This window comes from Hyaena hyaena, unplaced genomic scaffold (genome assembly GCF_003009895.1).
Source record: "Hyaena hyaena isolate Hyena2069 unplaced genomic scaffold, ASM300989v1 scaffold_166, whole genome shotgun sequence".
In the NCBI taxonomy this organism is placed as follows: domain Eukaryota; kingdom Metazoa; phylum Chordata; class Mammalia; order Carnivora; family Hyaenidae; genus Hyaena; species Hyaena hyaena.
The window spans coordinates 1,586,723-1,608,815 of record NW_024080799.1 but is presented as its reverse complement, the minus strand read 5'-3'; the positions used below and the strand labels follow the sequence as shown (position 1 = coordinate 1,608,815).

Sequence of the window (22,093 nt, the reverse complement as noted above, 5' to 3'; positions counted from 1 at the left end):
GAGGCTGGTTAGCTTGGGTTTTGAGCAGTAATGAATTGACAGAATGGAAAGAAACAGGAAATAGTGGTGTCATGATATCTCAGAGGGCTCCTAGAGTTCAAGGCTCTTAGCTGACTCTGGAGAGTTGTATAAGGTGACCAAGCATAGTGTAAAAGCCCACTTATTAGTGGAAAATTTTATGAACTCTTTAATCACAAAAGCCTTTTGTGCTCTAAGACATACTTTCAGTGAACACAAGACAATTGTAAATCTGTGTTCATTTTCGTTTTACAAATATGAAAAGCACTTTTAATCATGATTCTTTAGGAAAATGAAACCTAGTCACTGTTGTGATAGTCTTAACAAACATTAATTTTTAAGCTTTAATTTAAATGATTGAATTCCTTCATTGAAGTTTCCAGCCAGTAGCTCATATTATAGAAATGATAGTTATGTTTAACTATTTAAAATATTTTCCCAAAAGACAAGAAAAACCTGTTAAATGTAATTTAGCTAAAAAGTAAGTAAAACTTATGAACATTTCCATTTATATGTCATTCACTGGCCTATTCAAGCCTAAAAAATAGTTAAGACTTTACCAAGTAATAGAAATTTAATGATTGTGACTTTTCCTCCTACAATGTTAGTATTAGACTATAAACAAAAATGTGATTTTTAGTTTTAAGATTTTTTTTTTTTTAAAGATTTTTATTTATTTCTAGGAGAGAGAGAGAAAGATAGCGCGAGCAGGGGAGGGTCAGAGAGAGAGGGAGTCACAGACTGAAACAGGCTCCAGGCTCTGAGCTGGCAGTCAGCACAGAGCCCGACGCGGGGCTAGAACCCACTAACCGCGAGATCATGACCTAAGCGAAAGTCGGCCGCTTAACCGACTAAGCCACCCAGGCGCCCCAAAAATGTGATTTTTAAAATAAAATGCGTACTAGACGCTTTCATCATTATATTGCAGAATCTTTTGCCAACTGTGAATCACTGTGAGCATTTCAAATAGAGACCTGCATTTATTGCCATCATCTTCATCAGCCATTGTTTTATTTCACCATGTCCTAGAGAGTATAATTGACATGGTTCCCCTCTCAAGGCACAAGCAGAATGAAAAGGGCTGTAAAATAAGTACACTATGCTTACGTATAATTCAAAATGGAAAGCCCAAGAGTGCCATAAAAATGTATAAATACAAAGTATGGGTATTTTTTTTTGAAAAGGAGAGATTGTGTATGTTTAGAAACTGAAAGGAAGTTTCATGAAGAAGATACTGTTCTGTGGGAAAGGTAGATTTTTGTTCCCTGAGCGTGGATGGAAGGGAATAGCCAGGTACAGCTGATTAAGGAAGGAGCCTTGAGGATGAGACTCATCAGAGTTCCAAATGAAAAATGAATTGTGGAATAATTGGGGAGGGCTATTGAACCGTATTTGTTAGATCATGGGAAAAATTCAAGGTTTTAAAATAAGGAATCTTTTGAGAAAAGCCCTGCATCCATTCAGTTACTAGAAAAATGCTCTGTGAGACTTATGTATGTAGCAATACCTTAAGGAAGTCCATTGGGAAGTGGTATGAAAGGGAAGGAAGGAGTTCCAGTTAGGGGTAAAAGCAATACCAGTTAGTTGCCAATTTGTACAAATGAAATGAATGAGAGTTTTGAACCTGGGTGACCAGGGGAATGATGGGTAAAATCAAGACTCTAAAGAAGAACAGCACTTTGTCTGAAATGACTGGAGTAATCAGGTGCAAGTAGGATGCCAAAAATAGGAGACCGGAATTTAGGGGAGGAATCAGAGGTGGGAACGCGAATTTGGAATTCATTTCCTCGGAAACCATCACTGAGGTTGTAGGAAGTGTGGAATTGTATGGAATTAACGAGAAGCTCACCCATAAAGAGAGGCAGAAGAAGTTAGATAGTGGAAGCTTCAGGGGAAAATGAATATTTTCAGGGGAAGATGTAGGCAGAAAGAGGAGATGAAGAGAAAGGTAAAAGAGGGGGAAGTGGGAAGAGAAAGAAGGGTGTGGGGGCAGGGGGCAGGAAGGGGCTGACTGACTTCAGAAAATCAGTGTACTCTAGTCCATAAAGGCTTTCTATAAAAAGCTAAATTGTATTTTATGGTGTACCATGTGTACATCTACGACAATTACTCAACTCTGCCATTGAAGCACTAAAACAGGCGGAGATAAAAATAAATGATCATGATTTAATAAAACTTTATTTACAAAAACAGTGACAAGACCCACAGACCTTACTTAACGTGCTCATCCTGAAACCAAGGGAGGAGAGAATTTTAAGAGGCTGGAAGTGAAAACGAAGAGCGATAATCAACAGTCTTGAAAGCTGTAGAGAGGTCCAGTGGCATTATAACTGAGAAGTGGTACTTACACTAGAGAAATATAAGAACATTATGAGGTTATTTTTTAATATAATGGGAGCAGAAGCCATTACACTGTCAAGCGCACAGATAGGAATTGAGAAAAAATGAATAAATTGCGTACTATATCTACACAGTACCAACATCCCAGGATTTACATAATTGATTACATTTTTAAATCTTCATTTGGGGTAATGTAGACACTCACAGTTGCCACTGTGCGGAGGCATACCGGTTCATTAGCAATAGCAAAAATGAAGGTAAGAAACCGATTTAATCAAAACTTTGGTAGATAACGCGGGACCCTGGAGAGCTGGTTCTGATCTTGGAGCTCGCCATACTTGAAGTTAAGCTTTATTTACTAATGAATTTTTCTCTCGTCGTGTATCCTGATATGCTGGAAAGATCAGGCACGTATTTGAACAGTGACTATTCTGAAAGCAAATGAGTTCAGGGCAGTAGTTGTACAAACATATCATGAAAAGCATACTTCGTAGGCCTTGAGGTAATAGAGCCCTGAGTTTTAGGTGAGTGCTCTACGTGCAGCCAGTATGAGGTGGCCAAAGAGGAAAAAAGCTAGCAGGTTTGCAGAGACTGTTAACGTCACTGATGATTGTTAACGCATGTACCTCTAGCTGGATGTCCCCCTGTGCTCCAGGCTCAATAGCCAGGGTGATTCTTATCAAATGGCTCCCCTTCCCACTCAGAGCAAAACTCAGAACCTTTGCATGGACTGTGTGTGTCTTCAGCTGTCTGTCCTCACCCCGTTTTCAGCTCGAGCAATAGCATAGCTTCCTTGTGTGTCCTCAGGCGCATAACACACTTTCCCACCTGAGAGTTCTTGCACTTATTGTTCTCTCTGCCTGGAACGCGCTGCCCCCCTCTCCAGTTTGTATCTGCTAGCCTCCCCTCCACCCCTCCAGGTCCTGCTCAGCTGTCATTCTCTTCATGAGGCCTTCCGGGCCACCCTCTCTAAAACTGTCCTTTACCTCTCAGCAGCCTCTAGTCCACTCGCCCCCACTTGCCCACTTTATCTTCCTCCATCTCACTTATCATCATCCGACTGAGTATATGTTTTTCTTGTTTATTTTTTATTGTCCGCTTCCCCCCAGGGTGAAAGCATGATTTTTCATCTGCCTTGTTCACTGCTCTCTCCACAGCACCCAAAAGAGTGCTTGATTTCTCATAGGTGTCCAATAAATATCCGTTGGCTGAATATATAAATGAATGTTTGGATCAAGAGAAGTAGTGGTTTTATATATTATCCAATATGTAGTCTGCCTCTGTGACGGTGTTTTCAGTTTAGGTACACTTAAAAGGAAAACTGCCTAATTTGAAGGGAAGGGATTTAGCAGTAGTGCCATGTAAGGGGTGGTTAGAGAAGCACTACATTTACTGCCAGGGTGGAACAGATTGATGCCGGGGTGCCTGGGTGGCTCAGTCGGTTGAGTGTCCGCCCAGCTCTTGGTTTCTGCTCAGGTCATGAGCTCATGGCTCTTGAGTTTGAGCCCCGCCTAGGGCTTTGTGCTGATGGCCCCAAGCCTCCTTGGGATTCTCCGTCTCCCTTTTTTCTCTCTGCCTCTCTCCTGCTTGCTGTCTTTCTCTCAAATATAAACAAACATTAAAAAAAAAACAAAACAGCAGAATGGTGATGCACTACTAAATTCCAGGCAGGGTAACAAGTGCTTTGCATGCATTGTCCCATTCACTACTCACATCAGCAGAAGCAAGGAGGAAACTGAGTTTAAGAGGGTGGAAAATCTATTGCCCAACATCAGAAGGCGGGGCCAGAAGTCTCACCCATGTTGTCTGAAGCCAGAGCTCTATTTTTTTCTTTAAACACTTGCTTTTCTTTCTTTCTTTTTTTAAATGTTTTTATTTATTTCTGAGAGAGAGATAGCATGAGCAAGGGAGGGTCAGAGAGAGGGAGACACAGAATTGGAAACAGGCTTCAGGCTCTGAGCTGACTGTCAGCACAGAGCCCGACACCGGGCTCCACCCCACGAACCGTGAGATCATGACCTGAGCCAAAGTCGGATGCTTAACCGACTGAGCCACCCAGGCACCCCACTAATGCTCTATTTTTATCTAAGGATACACGGCACCTGTCCTTCTTAGAGCAATTCCTGCATAGTATGTGGTGGAAGAGGACCTTTTTACTCCATAATGCTGTGAATGTTCCCCCTGCATATTCCCCCAACCACCATATATTCATTTTCCTCCCCGCCCCCGTCAGCACTCCCCATTCTCCCCTTGCCCTTCTTTCGAGAAGAAAGCAGCAACTCTTGTGGAAGCCAGTGCTTCAGCCTTGGCAGGACAAACAGTGAAGACTTCTACAGGTACCAGGCAGCCTGGGAGTGGCTGAGAAAGGGGAGGAGGAAAGACCAGCAGCACCTTGGCCTCTGCTCACCAGCTGCCCCCTGCCCTTCCATCTGCGGGCGCCCCCTCCCCTCCAGCCTGGATAGGCCAAGCTGAAAGGGATTGAACAAATCCTTCTGTGACTCATTCTGGTTAGGACATGTTAGTCTTAAAATCTCGGTGTATGTTCGTAGATTGTTACCTTGTTTGCATGTAATATGGTGACATATGGAAGAACTTCCTTTTTCCTTTCCTTGAAGAATTAGCTGAATGGGCCAGTTTATTTCTACGTAAGATAGAGCGCTTAATCTTTTGTCAGTACCTAGGTTGAGGTGAGGGAGGTGAGAATGGACATTGGTGCTGCTGTGTTTATGTCAGTTTACTGTTAGTGGGAGGGGAAATAAAGTTCAAATGCCCCGTGTGAGTTGAAGAGAGGCAAACAGTGTGAAACTAGCTTTGGCTAGCCACTTACTTGGGACGATCCACGCATAGGACCCTCCTGTCACTATGAGATTGAGAAAAGGGATAGAAGAGCTTCGTTCACGCAAATAGCAATACCAACTGATGGCCCCTTCTAGTAGAAGCCTGCCTGAGGCAGGTCAAGGATCAAAGATGCCTCTAACGCCAAAGTAGCTGCAAATACATTTTGGATCTTTTGGACTGAGAAGTAAATAATACAGAATATGTGACTTTTATTTTCCATAGTTGTATTACGAGCCCACTTAAATTTATGCTGCTTGAGGCCAGGTTGCCTCTTGGGAGGAGAATACAGAGGAATGTGATGGGCTCACTGTAATTGTAGTTACACGTCATTCCACATCATTGCCCGGAAAACTCTGGAATGATCTGGGAGAGCGCACTGATTTTGTATTGTCACATAACAGAGCACCCCCAAATCTAGTTGATTGATACAGCCACTATTTTATTTGCTTACTGTTCTGTGAGTCAGAAATTGGGGATGGCTTAGCCAGGCGGTTCTCATGCTAGTCTCTCCGGGGTCACTCATGGCTACAATCATCTGGTGGCTGGGAAGTCACCAGTCATTCTCAAATGAGTCACTTACCCCAGTTGGTGTTGGCTTCCAGATGAGCAGTGTGTATTTTAGGCTTTCTTGGGTTCCTTCACATAGTGGCTAGGTTCTAAAAACAGTAACAGATCGAGGGGAAACCCAATATGCAAGTGCTTTCAAAGCTATTGCTTTGTGTCATGTGTGCTAATATTCCATTGGCCGCATCAAGTCATAAAGCCAAGTCTGGAGTCATTATGGGAGGCAGCCACACCAGGGCATGGGTATATGGAGACATGATTTGTTGGGAGAATCCTTGCAGGAAGGGTATATTGTACATGCATATTTGAAAATTAGAGTGAATATGTTCAATTGCCGGTTTTAGGGTTCTACGGTTCCCTTCTTGGGGATTTTGTCACATGGTATGAAACTCATACTGTATTCCACAGCACCCCCAACTCACTAATGACACCAATGAGCTGGAATGAGCTCAACAATGAGCTGGAATACCCAAAGCTATCTGATCCCTTTATCATTTAAAAGGAACACAGTCTCAAATGTAAATTATCTTCAGATGCCTATAGTTGATTTGCTGCTCTCTTACTTAGAGGAGTAGATGGGTTTTTAGTTCTGCTGCCTGGGTAACTTTGCCATTTTCTCTGAATGTGCACCTCAGAGAATCCCGGCTTCCAAAATGAGCTGAGGAACTGTAAGACTAATAGAGGTGAACTAGGGTAGATGTTCCTATCCCACATCTAATAAAAATAGAGTGGAATTATGCAAGTATGTAGATAAGCTAATCATCTGACCTAATCAGCAATGCAGATTTCAAAAAGCCTTTCTAATTACTTCCTCAGCTTGGCTGAAGGTACGGGTAACAAGAGTTTCCCAGCATGATGGTAGCAGATGTATTTCATAATATTTATTGAAAATATTGGAAAGAAATCCTCAATTATGATGTTCCTGAAAAGTACATCAGAAGAGATACCATGTTTAACATATTTTAAACTTTCATTAAGATACAAACATAACATAATTTAGATGATCAATTCTCACACCAGTTATCTGGAATCGTTATTACCGTTACGCTGTTGGAGCCAGAGAGCTTATCGGTAAACTGCCTGTGTCTTCACTGAGTTGTCTCACTTCTCCACAAAAGCTCTAGTTAGTTCTCTTGGACAAAATGGGGCCACCGGGATATGCTCTGTTCTTTAGCTGTTTGTTAATTTGGTATCTTGGCACCGGCATCCTGGTGCATGATGTTTCGACAACTCTAAATGTTAAGTTGCTGACATTTACAGGCATATGTAACACCACACAATATGCGATTTGGAAGCCTGGATAGATCCGATACTCATTTTCTTGGCTCATTTTGAGTAGTCATGAATGACTGTCAGATGAATCATTCTACAATAGGTTGCCCAAACAGAAGCTGTCTACGAATTCCTGGTTGAAATGCTGGTATCTTTCCTGTGTGCTGTGATGCTTGAGCGATAGCTGTTCATCTTTACCTCCTTACCTTCCATTCTTTGAGCTGCTCCATGTCTTTCCACCACATTCTGTTTAATATAGGTTGGCCTGAGTCAGTTTCTGCTGCCTGCAGTCAAATAGGTTTTGAATGATTCAGGGCTTTCAGTGCCTTCAGAGTGGCTGAATGCTTAGCTTGCTCTCTGTTGTCAGATGCCTGTGAACTGGTTACTTTCCCCCAGGAAGAGTTTCTCCAACATCCCTCTTTTAGGAAATCTTCTCTAGAGATCAGATGGCAAATAGTGTTTTTGTCCCACTGTGTGTCATACAAAGAAAACATTCAGGAACTCTGGATGAGTGTCACTGCATGACTCCTGGCATTTGAGAAACTGAATGCTGCATCTGGAGAAGCTGTGAGTGCTGAGTCATATGACAGGGACTTGGTTTATTTATTTTGACTTAGAGAAAGAAAGGGGGAGAGAGAGGCGGGTGGGAGGGACAGAAAGAGAGGGAGAGAGAATCCCAGACAGTCTCTACATTGTCAGCAGAGAGCTCAACACAGGGATTGGGGCCCCATCCCAGGAACTATGAGATGACCTGAGCTGAAACCAAGAGTCAGACACTTAACTGACTCAGCCACCCAGGCGCCCAAACTCTTAAATCTCTGGATCAGGGTTTCTCAACTTGGATGCTATTGGCATTTTAGACTGGATAATTCCCTGTCACGGGGGACTGACTGTCCTGTGTATTGTAGTGTATCTAGCACCATCCTTGACTTTTGCCCACCATATTCCCTTCTCCTTAAGTCGTGACAAATCAAAATGTGACAGACCAGACATTGCCAAATGTCTCTTAGGGGAAGGGGGGCAGTTTTGTCCTTGGTTGAGCACCACTGCTTTAGATTATCTGAATATCAGCAAACATTTACCAAGCACTTCCTTTGTTCAAAATACATTCTGGTATGTTTATATTGACAGGCAGAATGTACATCAAATACACTAGGGCAATATTTAACAGATGCAAGTTCCTTCCTAACCAAGTTTAGTTAGAATTATGTTGAAACTCTCTAGATTTTTCTATTCATTTTATAAGTATTAGATAGAATCATGAGAAATTGTTCTTTTTGTGGGTAAAAAATGGTGGAATCTCAACATTTCCCAGTGGTTCTACCTAATGTACAATTTACAGTAAGAAAAAAATGATTTGAGAAGAAAAGAAATTGTAAAAAGATGTCTTTGTGACATTGATGGGAAGTTCAATTTGCTTTCTGTCGCGAGCAGTGGTGGTTTTGGAAATCTCTTGTGGGCATGTTGCAAGAGCAGCAGGCTGGCTGTAGCCGGCTGGGGCTGAACTCATGTATTTTAATAATGCAATGACGTAGCTAGCGCAATACTTTTAATCTAGAAGGTGTGCTTATTTTGCGCTTTGAGGTGAGGGCTGATGGAAATCCTAGACAGTGGTGGCTGCTGAGGCCGTTAGTAGAGAGGAGGAAGTGGAAATGAAATCTAAACTTTAGAAATATACATTCCACATATTAAATGTTGATGGTAATCCTCCCATTTGAAAGGATTTGATGGTCCTGGTCAGCAGGTACCACAGAACATCAGGCTATTTTCTGCTTTGTTGGCAAGTTTGCGGTGGGAGGAGAATCCTATCTGGAAATGCCTTTCTGAAAAATGAAATCAACATGGAGACGTACACGTTCTAGCACATAAAACGTACTTAAAATGCTGCTGCTTCTATCATTTGTGGGCACTCAGATCTCCACATAAAACAGTAATGAACTGTGAGACAGTATTCACTGAAGTATGAGAAATACCTACAACTTTACGTTAGTCTAGTAAACCGTGCTCTTCTTTAAGCTTATTAAAAGAGCTGTAGGCAGATAAATTCTGTGGTCCCCACCTTCCAGGGAACGTGCTAACAAGCGGTGAAATGGCCAAAACTGGCAGCGAAGCAAGAAGGAAGAGCCAGGGGGTTGCACAGTAACTCATGAGCTACCTAATCAGCTTCTGACACTCAGGAGTTGATAATATTGTGGATTTTATAGTTTCTGTTCTGTAACCATCCCCTGAAACTGTTGAGAGGTGATGGAGGTTTTGTAAATCAAACGAACAAGGGAAAAGTCCGTGAGCGCTCAGACCATGAAATGCACCGCTTTCACTAATTCCTGGGATTTCTAGAGAATTCCATGTGCGTGATAGGCACAGACGAGACATGCTGTGCTTGATGTTGGTCCAGGACAAGGTTATCTTTCTGCACACTAATTTTAATTCATTATATATGCCTTTTTTCCCCAGCACAAATGGACCCCCGAGGCCTATCTCCCAGACAAAGTAAAAGTGACAGTGACGATGATGACCTGCCAAATGTGACCTTAGATAGCGTTAATGAGACTGGATCTACGGCCCTTTCCATAGCCAGAGCAGTACAAGAGTAAGTACCACGTTCTCAGGATAAACTAAGAATCGCCAAGGTGTTAGTGGGTGATGGAAGTGGCAGCATCTTCTGGTCCCAGGACTTGTCCTTCTAGCTCTGAACGGGCACGCGCGTCATCATCCTCCCATCTGGCCTGACATTCTTTGGGAGCAGATTAGGGGAAGGTGGAGTATTTTACATAGTTGAAAATGTATGCTTTTATTCGAAATGAGACCTCTGTGCATCTTTCCTAATATCTCCTACCTCTTCTCCTTAACTCTGAAAAAAGTATATTGTTCAAATTTTTTAATGTTAATTATCATCATCATTGTTACTATTCATATACAGCAGTCAAGAGAAGTAAAATATGCCATTATATATCTTGTTTTGATAGGAAAGTACAGAATAGCTTCTCTGAAATTTTAAATTTGGAAGATGATGTTTCACCACTCTGAAAATTCAGAATCGTATGTAGTTTTTAAAGAGATCTTGTCTCCAGTTTTTAAAAAATATATATGTATTTATTTTGAGAGAGAGTGCATGCATGCATGCACTTGAGTTGGGGAGGGACAGAGAGAGGGAGAGAGAGAATTCCAAGCAGGACAGAGCCCAGTATGGGGCTTGATCCCATGAACCGTACAATCATGACCTGAGCCTAAATCAAGAGTTGGATGCTTAACCGACTGAGCCACCCAGGCGCCCCTAAACAGATCTTGTCTCTCTTCATTTATCTTGACCATAAAGTTAGATTTCATCCCTTGCTTGTGGGAGATAGTTGCTTTTCCATCATTGTCAATTCTGTATCTAGAATTGAACATATGGCTAGTCTTTGTAAATTTTTTTCTCTAGAATAATTTTAATAATATAATCTTACAGAAGGGTAGGATTTAAATAGCCTCTGTTATTACTGATACATGAGTTACAGTTCACTCAAAATGATTTAGTCACTTGTCATATTTTAATTCCTTTTCCTAAATATTGACTAAGTACTGACTCTGCTCCGTGCTTTACTCTTTGCAGTCTTTAAAACACACACACACACACACACACACACACACACTCATTAGTATGGCATTTTAGAATTCAAAGCATCATGTTTGTATATAAAATGAATAATATGTGTCTGTGTTCTATAAGTAATACACATTGTATGTTTATATTACATATGTTTGTGCATACACACAAATATGTGTGGTATATGAGAGGAAACAGGATATGGTGGATCTAAAATGAAATTTGGAATCAGAAAGATCTGAATTCAAATTTATATTTAAGCTCTTAATAGTTATGTGGCGTTGGGTAAATTATTTAACCACTCTGAGATGTTTCTTCATCTGTCTAAGAAAATCAGAGTGCTTACCTTATAGGAGCGTTGCAAGGATGTAATACAGTTACATAAAAATCTAGTCATAAAGTTTTGGTACATAGAAGTTTATTCAATTGATTATGGAATTAGTAATATAATTGTTGGTAATAGTAATAGTGTGTAGTATCTGACAACTAGGAAATGGTTGCAAATACTGTTTTTCTGATTGTACAAATGAAGGCACTCAGGATCAGAGAAGTTAAATGACCCCTCCAAAGTCATCTAATAAATAGTAACAAGACAGAGTTTTGGACTTCTGACTCCAAAAACAGATCTTTTTCTAAGTGTACTTGTAATGTTTGTTTCCAGTTACATTCTTTAAATGTTATAGCATTTAACCCTATATAAAAAAACATTTTTTTCACTCATTTGTTCAAATAACTGATTGTTAGGCTCTTAGTTTCTCCAAAGCAAATGTTCATTTGAGCCAAGATTGGTATTAAATCACAGGGGTCAATGAACTCAATGTTTAAAATGGTGGCAGGCTTAGTCACCACTAAGTCAGTGATCAGCCCTGGTTTGTGTAACTGAGGTCTTAAGATCCATCCTTAAATTAGGCTAAATGATGACAAGTTTCAGTTCTAAGGTGAATAATAGGTTTCATAGCCATTTCAATCATATCACTTTCCTTTCTCATTGTGATACATCATATAGGTTGTATGTACGTGTGTTTATAGATGTGGGTGTGTTGCTTTTAATTCAAACTCTGAGGTTTGGAACTATGACTATGAAGATCTCAATTGTACTTACTTTATTTGTGACTTCGCAAATAATGATATTAACTTGTCAAGCATAACTGTGTTTTTCTTTTAATATTATGTGCTTATAATATATAGTGTATTTTAATGTGTAACTTTAATAGCAGCTTCAAAAACTGGAGCTTCATTTTCAGCATACCCTCCCTGACCTGCTTTGTGAAAACGTTTTCAAGGCACAGTATCTTGTGTAATTGTATATGCCTGCCTTTATTACTGTTACCAAAGTTGCATGTGTATCTAGGGAAATGCCAGATTCATTATTCATGTAAGCGTTTTCATTAAACGATTAGTAAAGAATACTGAGCCGTCACCTGGGAAGCCCTAGAATACCAGGACCCATCAATAGTTAATTAACCATCATTTAAGATGGAGTAGATGTGCGTAAACACCAGGAAGTACGAAGAAAGTGTTAGATGAAGCACAAATAGGCTCTGCAGAGACCTCTTAAATATTGAGCGTATTTCAAAACTTACAGTAATATACTGAGAAAAATTTTATTCTGGAACAAGTAAACATATCCTTGTTAGACACTTTTAAAAAAATCTTTACTTAGGTTTACCCAAAGTTAACTTTCAGTGTGTACGGTCATAACCATGTCATTCTGCTCCTCTCTGAGTTTCTCCTTGATTCTTTAATGCATGTTGCTGTTGTTTATTTTCTGTTTTCTCTTTTTCCATTTTGCGTTTGGATCTTGATGCCTTCTATTAACTCAAAAGCTACCAATTATTAACTCTGAAGCTGTCAAACAAACAAAAATCTCAGTGTACTATGATCAATAAAATACTGTGTTAAATAATAGAAGTCTAAGGCAGCAGTTCAGCCTGTGTGAGATGAGAGGATTCCAGAAGACACCTGTTGACCTGTTTCCCATGCTTGCAAAACCTTCTCCAGAGAGTCAGATTGAGAGCATGTCTACAGGTAGGGAGGCAACAAAATAAAATATTTATGTTTATTAGAGGTAGCCTATTATAAATCCTTAGGCAATCAGTACACATTTGACTTTCTAGTCAAATGGCAAAAGCAGCGATGGTTTAAGAAGGATTCAAAGGCTGGCCTCTTAATTCAATGGCCACCAGTGTCGTGGTGCCAATGAATTTCTTGTCAATCAAGAAAGAGAAGGGCAAGGATGAGAAAGGATATTAGGAAAGACTGATACTAGACATGGATGAGACTTCCTTGTCCTTGAGTGGTCCCTACACAATGGTAACCTCCAACAGATTCTCTTCTTTGTCTCCCTTCCCCTTCAGGTTCATGGTCTTGCCTCATGCAGTAACCATTATAGTTTGAGTTTTCAGCATGGTACCTTACTTATCGACGCTGCTGTATCTACACAGCATAAACCTTAATATAGTAATAAATGGGCTTTTTTCTAAATGCCTGGTATTCTGCATTTTACTGGTTTTTTTAAGACCAACTTTTAAATCTTCAGTTTAAGAAAGGTTTCCTTTGATTTGAAATGCAGAAGTTGTTAGCCAGAATTGCATCCTCCTCCCCAATATTTCAGATATTCCTTTCTTTAAATAAAAAAGAACAATTACTTGGTACTAGAGAAGCAACTGAGGTTACTTCAATGTGTATAGATTTATATAGTGAGGCTCCTGAACTGTGCTTGAACTAATCATTTCTACCATCTTCCTTGATTCACTTGATTTGCATTTATCAGCTCAGGGTCAGCAAATTCAGATGCATTGGTAAAAGCCACAGAGAGGCCCACAGACAGACTCTCCCCTTTCCGTATTTTAACTGTGGAGATACTGTCCAAGTCAGAAACCATGTGTTCAGTAATTCTGACAATGCTAACTTCCAGCAATTCATAGAACATCTGCTTTGTTTTGGTCTCGTTTTTTTCCCCCCGATGTTAAAATAGGGTCGTTACCCTTAACAACTTGACACACATAATTATGAAATAAGTGTTTGGAAAAAGAAAGGTACAGCCGCATGATTAGAGCAAATTATTGTAATTAACTTAACCCCGAGGAAAACAACGATATTTTTAAATAGGTACAGTTTGGCTGTGTTTCCCAGACCCTCTAATTTCTGCACCCCCTTTTTTTTCTTTTTCTCTAATTCCAAACAGTTATACCCCTCATTTGTTACTGGGAGTAGAATAATCAACTTCCTGCAAACTAAAGTGTAAATGAATAAGAGTATCTCTTGAGAAAAATTTCAACGTAACCAGGAACAGAACTTTCAACTAGAAGAATAAGGATCTAGATAACGGGCATCCCCTGCTTTCAGAAGCTCCCTTTATGCCACTTTGCTTTTACAGAAGACCTATGTTAGCACCTGTTTTTGCTCACTGAAAGGAATCCAAAGAGGATTTTCATCTTTACAAAAAAATGGTGAAAAGTAAAAATAGTGTTCAGTATTTTTTTTTTTTTTTTTTTTTTTTTTTTTTTTGCAGTACTCTTTTTTTTTTGAGCAGCCTCACCAGGTTCCTTCCCCAGGAACCACACAGCATCTCAGCACCAAGCTACCAGAGCTTTGAGCTGTTTGTTAACAGCTGTGCCTCTGNTCTTTACAAAAAAATGGTGAAAAGTAAAAATAGTGTTAATTTTTTTTTTTTTTTTTTTTTTTTTTTTTTTTTTTGCAGTACTCTGAGCAATGAGAGCAGCCTCACCAGGTTCCTTCCCCAGGAACCACACAGCATCTCAGCACCAAGCTACCAGAGCTTTGAGCTGTTTGTTAACAGCTGTGCCTCTGTTAGCAAGATGTGCCCTAAGGCATCACAGAGGCCTAAGAGAGGTGATTTTGGGGGTCTGGGAATGCTCAAAAACTTTTCCATATAATTTAATGGTCGTTTTTCGCTCTATGCCATTTTGGCTTAGAAAGTTTTCATAGGACAACTTTTTACTGTCGGATAGTGGGGGAAACCTGTGTAATAACTCAGTTAAGAGTGAAGTGAGAAAGGGTAGAGTGAAGGGTGAGAGAAGCAGATGAAGATTTTAAGGAGATGTACCTGTGTTTCTCAGTGTCAGTCCTTTGAGAATTGGTACATGCTCATCACTGTTGAACTCATGCCGAATCTGAGTAGTCTACCCTCTCTGATCTTCATTATAATTCTCAGACAGAAGAAAAGCATCAAATTAATAGCATTAGTAACTTTTTGTTTTGGCTAGCATCCCTGATATTTGCACTTGATAAAAGGATATTCTTTTTAGATGGGTCATTGTCAAGTACATTTTAACCAATTAAAACACTTCACCGTCTTCCTCCCTGTTTGTATTATAGTTGACCTTTGAATAACATGAGTTGGAATCGCGAGTTCACTTATATGCAGATTTTTTTTTGATGAATACAGTAGGATCCTATGCATGTATTTTCGCTTCCTTATGATTTTCTTTATATTTTCGTTTCTTTAGCTTACTTCATTGTAAGGATTTGGTATGTAGTACATACGCAGAATAGGTGTTAATTGACTGGTTGTGTTATTGATCGAGCTTCCAGTCACCAGTAGGCTATTCGTAGTTAAGTTTGCGGAGAGTCAAAAGTTACACTTGGATTTTTGACCACAGAGGGTGTCAGCTCCCCTGGCCCTTGTATTGTTCACATGAGTATTGCTTGTGTGAAGGTACCTTCTTCTTAAAAATTGCTTCAGTTTCTGGAAACGGAGAGCGTTCTCTTTAGTACATTTTCACCTAAATGTTCTTAGAAGGAAAAGATATGGTAGCAAGTTAGATACCCTATTCTTATTTCAAACTTTGCTGCTAGCTCAAATATCATGGTTCTTCATTTAGAAAAGTGCACTTAGTGATAAGAAGGAGTCAGAAATCTTGAATGTTTTGTTTTTGTTTTCAATTTTCTTGTTCTGAACCGCTTGAATACCCCCTCTTGTTTCTCTTTATCTCCTCCTGTATGATTATGTTAATGTCTTTTAAATTACAGTAGAGAATAATGCAAGAGATGAAGAAGAAGTGAAAACAAAGGGAATTGTAACTGACCCTGTACTTTTTGGCAGCTATGAAAACTCATATAGTTTTTATTTAATTTGCCCTCTGATCCTGTTTTTATCCTTCAGATAAAGAAACAGACGCCCTGAGAGGTTTACCCTATCCTCCAGCTGGTAATTTGCAGAGCTCATGTTCAAATCCAAGTTTGTCTGACTATAAACCCATTTTCCTTTATGAAGGCAGCCTCTGTCTCTTTGTTGTGGTTTTAACTTCTCTAAACTGCCAACTGTCTAAAATTAGCAAAATTTTCTGAAATTCTAACCCCATGTATCCAACATTGATGAAACACTTTCAGATTTCCTCGTCTTTAAACTCATTGTTACTTTAAATATAATCTGATGCAGGGGGAAGTAAGTCTATCAGCTGCCTTAGTGCCTTCTCAGAATTTTTTTTTTAAGCTATTCCACTTCTATAAATCTCATACATTATATTGAAATGTGAGGAAATAAAATACAAAGATATTAGTGTTTGTCATATAAACGTCACTGGTACTATTTTATTTAAAGAAATTATTGTTGGAGAAAACATGGTTTTCAAGTGTGTTTTAATATAAGCATATGTGCTGATATTCCCAAACCTCAGAAATGAACATTCCTTGTAGAATTTGCTTTTTGTCAGTCTATAAAAGGGAAGTTTGTCCACGGGTTAAAATGGTACTGTGTCATCTTGTTTTGTACCCTTTGACTGAAAGATTTGAGAGTGTTTGGATCATGTCTTTCCTCCTCTGCTGATTAGAACGAAACCAACTGAGCTGATGGTGCCTGGAGAAAAAGCCAGAGAGCTCAACATGTCAAAGGACTTCTCAGATCTTTCCTAGGTTCTTGTCTCATTAAAAGAAGTTGTATTTTTATTTAGTAAGCCTAACATGTTTGGGACACCTTCAGATCCCCCACTCATGTCCTCCCAAAGAAACGGCTATAATTCACATCGTTAGGTGGAGTCTCGATCTTTGATAGTGACTGTCATGGCTGATCCCCATGCTGCTGATCGGCAAACCTGAGAGGCGTTTGTTCTCTCACCACGGGAGATAAATGCTTTTGGGTTGCTCTTCTTTTAAAGGAGCTCAGAAAAAGCTACCAACTTTCAATAAATGAACACAGATAAAACTTAAAGCCTGTGCTTAGCCTGCATCAGCCCTTCAGTCTCCCAAGCCTACAAAACAATTAACTCAGTTCCTGGGTGTTTAATACCATGATGGAGACTGTATCCACGCATAAGGCCTTATATCTGCTCCAGTGAGACGCTGCCGCTCCCTCCTTAAATTAAGAAAAATGTGGTCAAGTTTGGCCAATAATTTGATATTTGAATTGTTGAATTAAGTGATGTATATCCATTTGTTGAGTAGTTAATTAATTTATTCAACCATGTGTTACATGCTGAGGAAGCAGGATACATGATTCAAAGTGCCTGAGCGCAGGGAGCTCGATATCAAAATAACATGAGATGAAGTAAAGCCCGATAAGATAAAAGCATAGGAAGAGTTTCAGCGAGAGAACAGAGGAGCACACATAACTCAGTCTGGAATATGTAAGAACATCGATGTACCCAGGGATACAGAAGTTCACGATGACTACTGCATGGGGGAATGTAGTAGAGAGATGGGAGATGAAGCTGCTTGGGAAGGCAGGTAGGGACCTGATCAGGAAGGATGAGTTGTTTCTGTAGATAATCGGGACATGTGGATGGGCTTTAGGTGGGAACAGCATGATCACCTTTGTGTTTTGCAAATATCAGTCTCAAGGAAGCCGCACATGATTGTGCAGGCTGAGCACTGAACATCCCAAAGGGCACTGTTTGCATTATGGCGGATGTGTGAATATGACTAGTACTGCCTAGATGTCTACAGTTTCCATGGTTAGACTCAGGAGCTTGTGGTATAAAGGTATCTATCTATCTATCTATCTATCTATCATCAAGAGGTAAAGTAGAGGAAGCAGGATATGAGTGTTAGGCTGTATGGAGGTGGTAGAAAGTGGTCACTGTTACATTAAGATTTTCTGGGAAGAACTGTCTAATAAGACTGTGTTTTAGGAAAGACCTGAAGAGATATGAGGTCAGATCATCACAAGGAGATCTAAAGGAAGAGTGTTTGAGAGAATAATAAGTGCAGAGATTCTAAAGACAGGAATATTCTGAAATGAGTAAATAAGCAGGCAAACTAGCTGAACCACTAGAGAACACTGCTTAGAATTCCTTGATCTTAGAGAAGAAACTGAGCTCCATAGATCCCGACTAATTAGTCCAGCATTCCATCGCTGGGGTGGGGGGGGGTGGGGATGGAGGGGGCGGTCAGAACTGAACCTTTTTATCCACTCACACTTTTCTCTGGGCTATAACAAAGATTCTCTTTTTCTAAGGGAATCTGTAGTAATTTAACCAAAACAAGAATCAAAAATCAAATGAAAAAGTGCAAAACAAATTTTCCCTTTCAGAACATTTGTTTACTTTGTATTTCTTTTTGGCCTGGGTTCTTGAAATCTAGTTTTGTATCCCCTGATCATTCAAAATTTTCTATTATCCTAGAAGATTTTCAAAAATACATTATAACCGTACTTTTAGTAGCCATTAAGTACTTTTTCTCTAAAAATGATGCAACTATTTTTCCAAGTACGAGCTTATCCCCAGAACTTTTTGTCCATGAATCTTTTTGATCACTAAAAAAATAAAATAAGATAAAATAAAATAAAATAAAATAAAATAAAATAAAATAAAATAAAATTAGAAGGTATCATCTGTGAAAGCTGCTACCCTGGTGTTGCTGTTTGGGGAGTGATTTATATCTCTCGTTTCTGTGTTAGACACTTTCTACTCTATGTCTAATGCTAAATCATCAGTTTGATCTCCCCTCCAACTGAATTGAACATCTTCTGGATATACTATAGATATACAGTGGTTAGCCTTCCTAACCACTTGAAAATCATTGGGTTAACTGTGTACTGATTTATTTTTTTTTAACACTGCCATGCCTCATTTTAATGTGAATTTACTTCTTGGTGATCAATTTAATATTAGAAATCAGGGGGCGCCTGGGTGGCTTAGTCGGTTAAGGGTCCGACTTTCACTTAGGTCATGATCTCGCGGTTCGTGGGTTCGAGCCCCACGTCGGGCTCTGTGCTGACTCCCAGCTCAGAGCCTGGAGCCTATTTCAGAGTCTGTGTCTCCCTCTCTCTCTGACCCTCCACTGCTCATGCTGTCTCTCTCTCTCCTAGAAATAAATAAAAATATTTAAAATAAAATAAAATAAATAAAATAGAATTAGAAATCAGGGGCACCTGGGTGGCTCAGTTGTTTGAGTATCCAACTTTGGCTCAGGTCATGATCTCATGGTTAGTGGGTTTGAGCCCCGTGACGGGCTCTGTGCTGACAGCTTGGAGCCTGGAACCTACTTCAGATTCTGTGTCTCCTTCTCTCTCTGACCCTCCCCTGCTCATGCTGTCTCTCTCTCTCAGAAATAAATAAAACATTAAAAAAATTCTTTTAAATAAATAAAATTAGAAATCAGGCTTTTAAAAACCAAACTTTAGGAGTACCTGGGTGGCTCAGTCGGTTAAGTGCCCTACTTCAGCTCAGGTCATGATCTCATGGTTCGTGGGTTCAAGACCCACATCCAGCTCTGTGCTGACAGCTCAGAGGCTGGATCATGCTTCAGATTCTGTGTCTCCCTCTCTCCCTTCTCCTCCCCCACTCCTGCTCTGTCACTCTCTCTCAAACATTAAAAACTAAACACTAAAAAAATTTAAAACCAAACTTTAGGTTTTTATTTTTTAAGTAGGGGATTCCACAATTACATCATGGATAGACTTGATAAGCCACTTTTATTTGAGCATGGCTACATATTTTTGCTACTTTTATGTTTAAATTTTCTTTTGTATTAGTGATTTCTAAGATGACTCATAATTTGAAATATGTTGGTATTTTATGTGGTCAAACAGTATACCCCAAACTGATTACAAGTGTTAATTTGCTTTTAATTGCTTCACATACTTCTCCATGTGAGATCTTTATGTAGTGTGGTTTTTCTTTTTTTTTTTCTGCTGTACATTCTACCTATACTCACATTGCAAATTTATGTACACCATTTATATTTCTCATACATATTCCTAATGGGTGTAACTTGTGAGTATAGGTAGTCATTTCTCATGCATTTTTGATGTGTGTTGACATAGATACTCAGTGATTATGTTGAAATATTAATAAGTTTTGCTACAAGTTCCCAGAACTATTCATCACTCTTTCATTTATTAATGTAGTCCGAGAGAGTACACATGATAGAAAACCATACTGTAATATATTTGAAATTAGCTCAATTCACCAGGATATAATCTCTTCTATTTTCAGTCAAATGCTCTAGACAGTCTCTTTTCTTATTACTCTTTCTGAGTTATAGCCATTGTACCATAATTTTCCTTTACTTTATAGCACTTTCCCACACACTTGAATCTCATTGAATACATTTACTTACATGCATCAAATGAAAGTAAAAAATTGAAGGATGCGTTTTCATGGAGAACCTGCTATAGGAAAATCTCATACAGATAGGAAAAGATAACTTGGATAAGAGTGAATCTTACCAGGTTGATGATTTACTGTGATGTTTTGCCATCCACTGACATGCTTGCATAGCTGAGAATCACTATCCAGCTGAAACATAATACATCATGCATCATGAACTTACCTTAAAAACTAGACCCCAAACAGTGTGCAGTTAGTATTATAAAAATGCCAGCAGTTTTGAGAATATTTCTGACTATCTGAAAAATCATTAGTGTGAAGGAGAGAATTCCAGACTTTAAATCCCAAAATAAAATTCATTCTATCAAAGTGTAGTCTAAAAATTACCTGATATATGATTAATGTTATTTTATCTCTACTTACAGAAAGCAAACTTAATATGTAAAAACTGAAGCTTAATTTAAAAGCAGTCATATATTTTTAGCTGAAGTTATCATTTTATCAATGTAATTTTTAATATCAGACTGAGTCAAATACTACTTCTAGATAGAATTTTGGATCTTTTTAAAAATAATTTAAGTAAAATTCTTTCTGTCAATCTGTTTACTTACCTGCCTATCTATCTATTTACATATCTTTCCAAAGATCAGTTACCTCTGCCTGAAAACGACAGTAAGCCTGACTAGAGAGCTTAAACATGGAGTGTGGAGTTATGGTCCTGGTCTCAGAGGAAGTCTAGGGTAAACAGGGCAGGTTGGTGAGGTGCTCAGAATGGTCTGAAGATGTCTTCTTTCTTTCTGTTTTGTTGTCCTTCAATTGTGGCTTGCTTTCTAATGGTTGCATGAAGCAGGCTCCATCTCCAGACATCTTGCCCTTATGCCAGTCAGAAGGGTATGAGGAAAACCGCAAACTAACTAGAGGAACATACTAGCCAACAGTGTCACTTTTAAAAAGCTTTCCCAGGAGCCCCACCCTGTGACTTCTGCCCATATCCCATTGGCCAACACTGGTTGGCATGTTCCCCGTCATTAGGATATAGCTACAGGGGAAGAACAATGTGGACAGGACTGAGTCAGTAAACTAACATCGTCTACCACCAAGCTTCAAAGTTAATACTTAAGAAAAATAGGGTAGCATGCCAAGTCCAATCACAAGGTAGGATTTGTTCTTTCTTTATTAAAAATTTCATTCTCTATTACCACTATAATGCTGTATAGACAGCCATTCCAAAGCTTGGTGCCGTATAACCAGAGACATTTGCTTTTCTTCCATGTGTCAGCTGGTCAGTTAAGGCAGGTCCAAAGGTTGTTGTAGTAGCACTATTCATGTCTCTCAGTTTTCTAGACAGACAGTCCAAGGCATGCATGTATTTCTTACAGCAATGGCTGCAGCCTAAGAAGGCAACCCCTGTATGCAAACACACTGTAAGCCATTGCTCGTGGCACCCATCTACCAGCATCCCATGGCCAGAGCAATGTCATATGACTTAGCCTAGCGTAACTGTGGTGTGGAAGCTTATTCTTCCCTAGGACAATGGGGGGCTCTCGGGGACTGATGATGACTAGCATACTAATATTTTAGGGGAAAAAAAGGTTGTCGTTTATAGAAGCAATAAATTCATTAGTTATTGAATGTAACTAATATGCTGATTTAAAAAAAATAATTTTCTAAGTTTTGGCAAATTTTAGTTAGGTTTTCTTATAAAATTTCTAGGTGGTTCTGGTAGATCTCATAAAGTCTTCCCCCTAGATCCCTTGATGATGTATTTTTTTAAAAATCCTTAATAACAAGTATATTTACTGTGTGTTAATATCTGAATTTCACAGTGTAAATTCTGATCTTCAGGATTTATACTCTCAGAAGTATCTCATTTTGCTAAATGTAATCGAGGGTATTACTCAAATGTATTGATTAAGCAGCTAATTCCAGCCACATAAGCAAAATCTGTGAAGTGTAGTTATGG

The 22,093-nt window shown here is 39.2% G+C and overlaps 1 protein-coding gene across 1 annotated transcript in view; it reads left to right on the top strand.

The window, feature by feature from the left end:
- The window catches only part of KLF12 (Kruppel like factor 12), a 241,689-nt gene that overhangs the window by 122,450 nt on the left and 97,146 nt on the right, over window positions 1-22,093 (top strand). Inside the window, exon 4 of the mRNA XM_039240081.1 lies at window positions 9,487-9,622. Within this exon, the coding sequence (XP_039096012.1) occupies window positions 9,487-9,622 (136 nt within the window). The remainder of the gene's footprint in view (window positions 1-9,486; window positions 9,623-22,093) is intronic.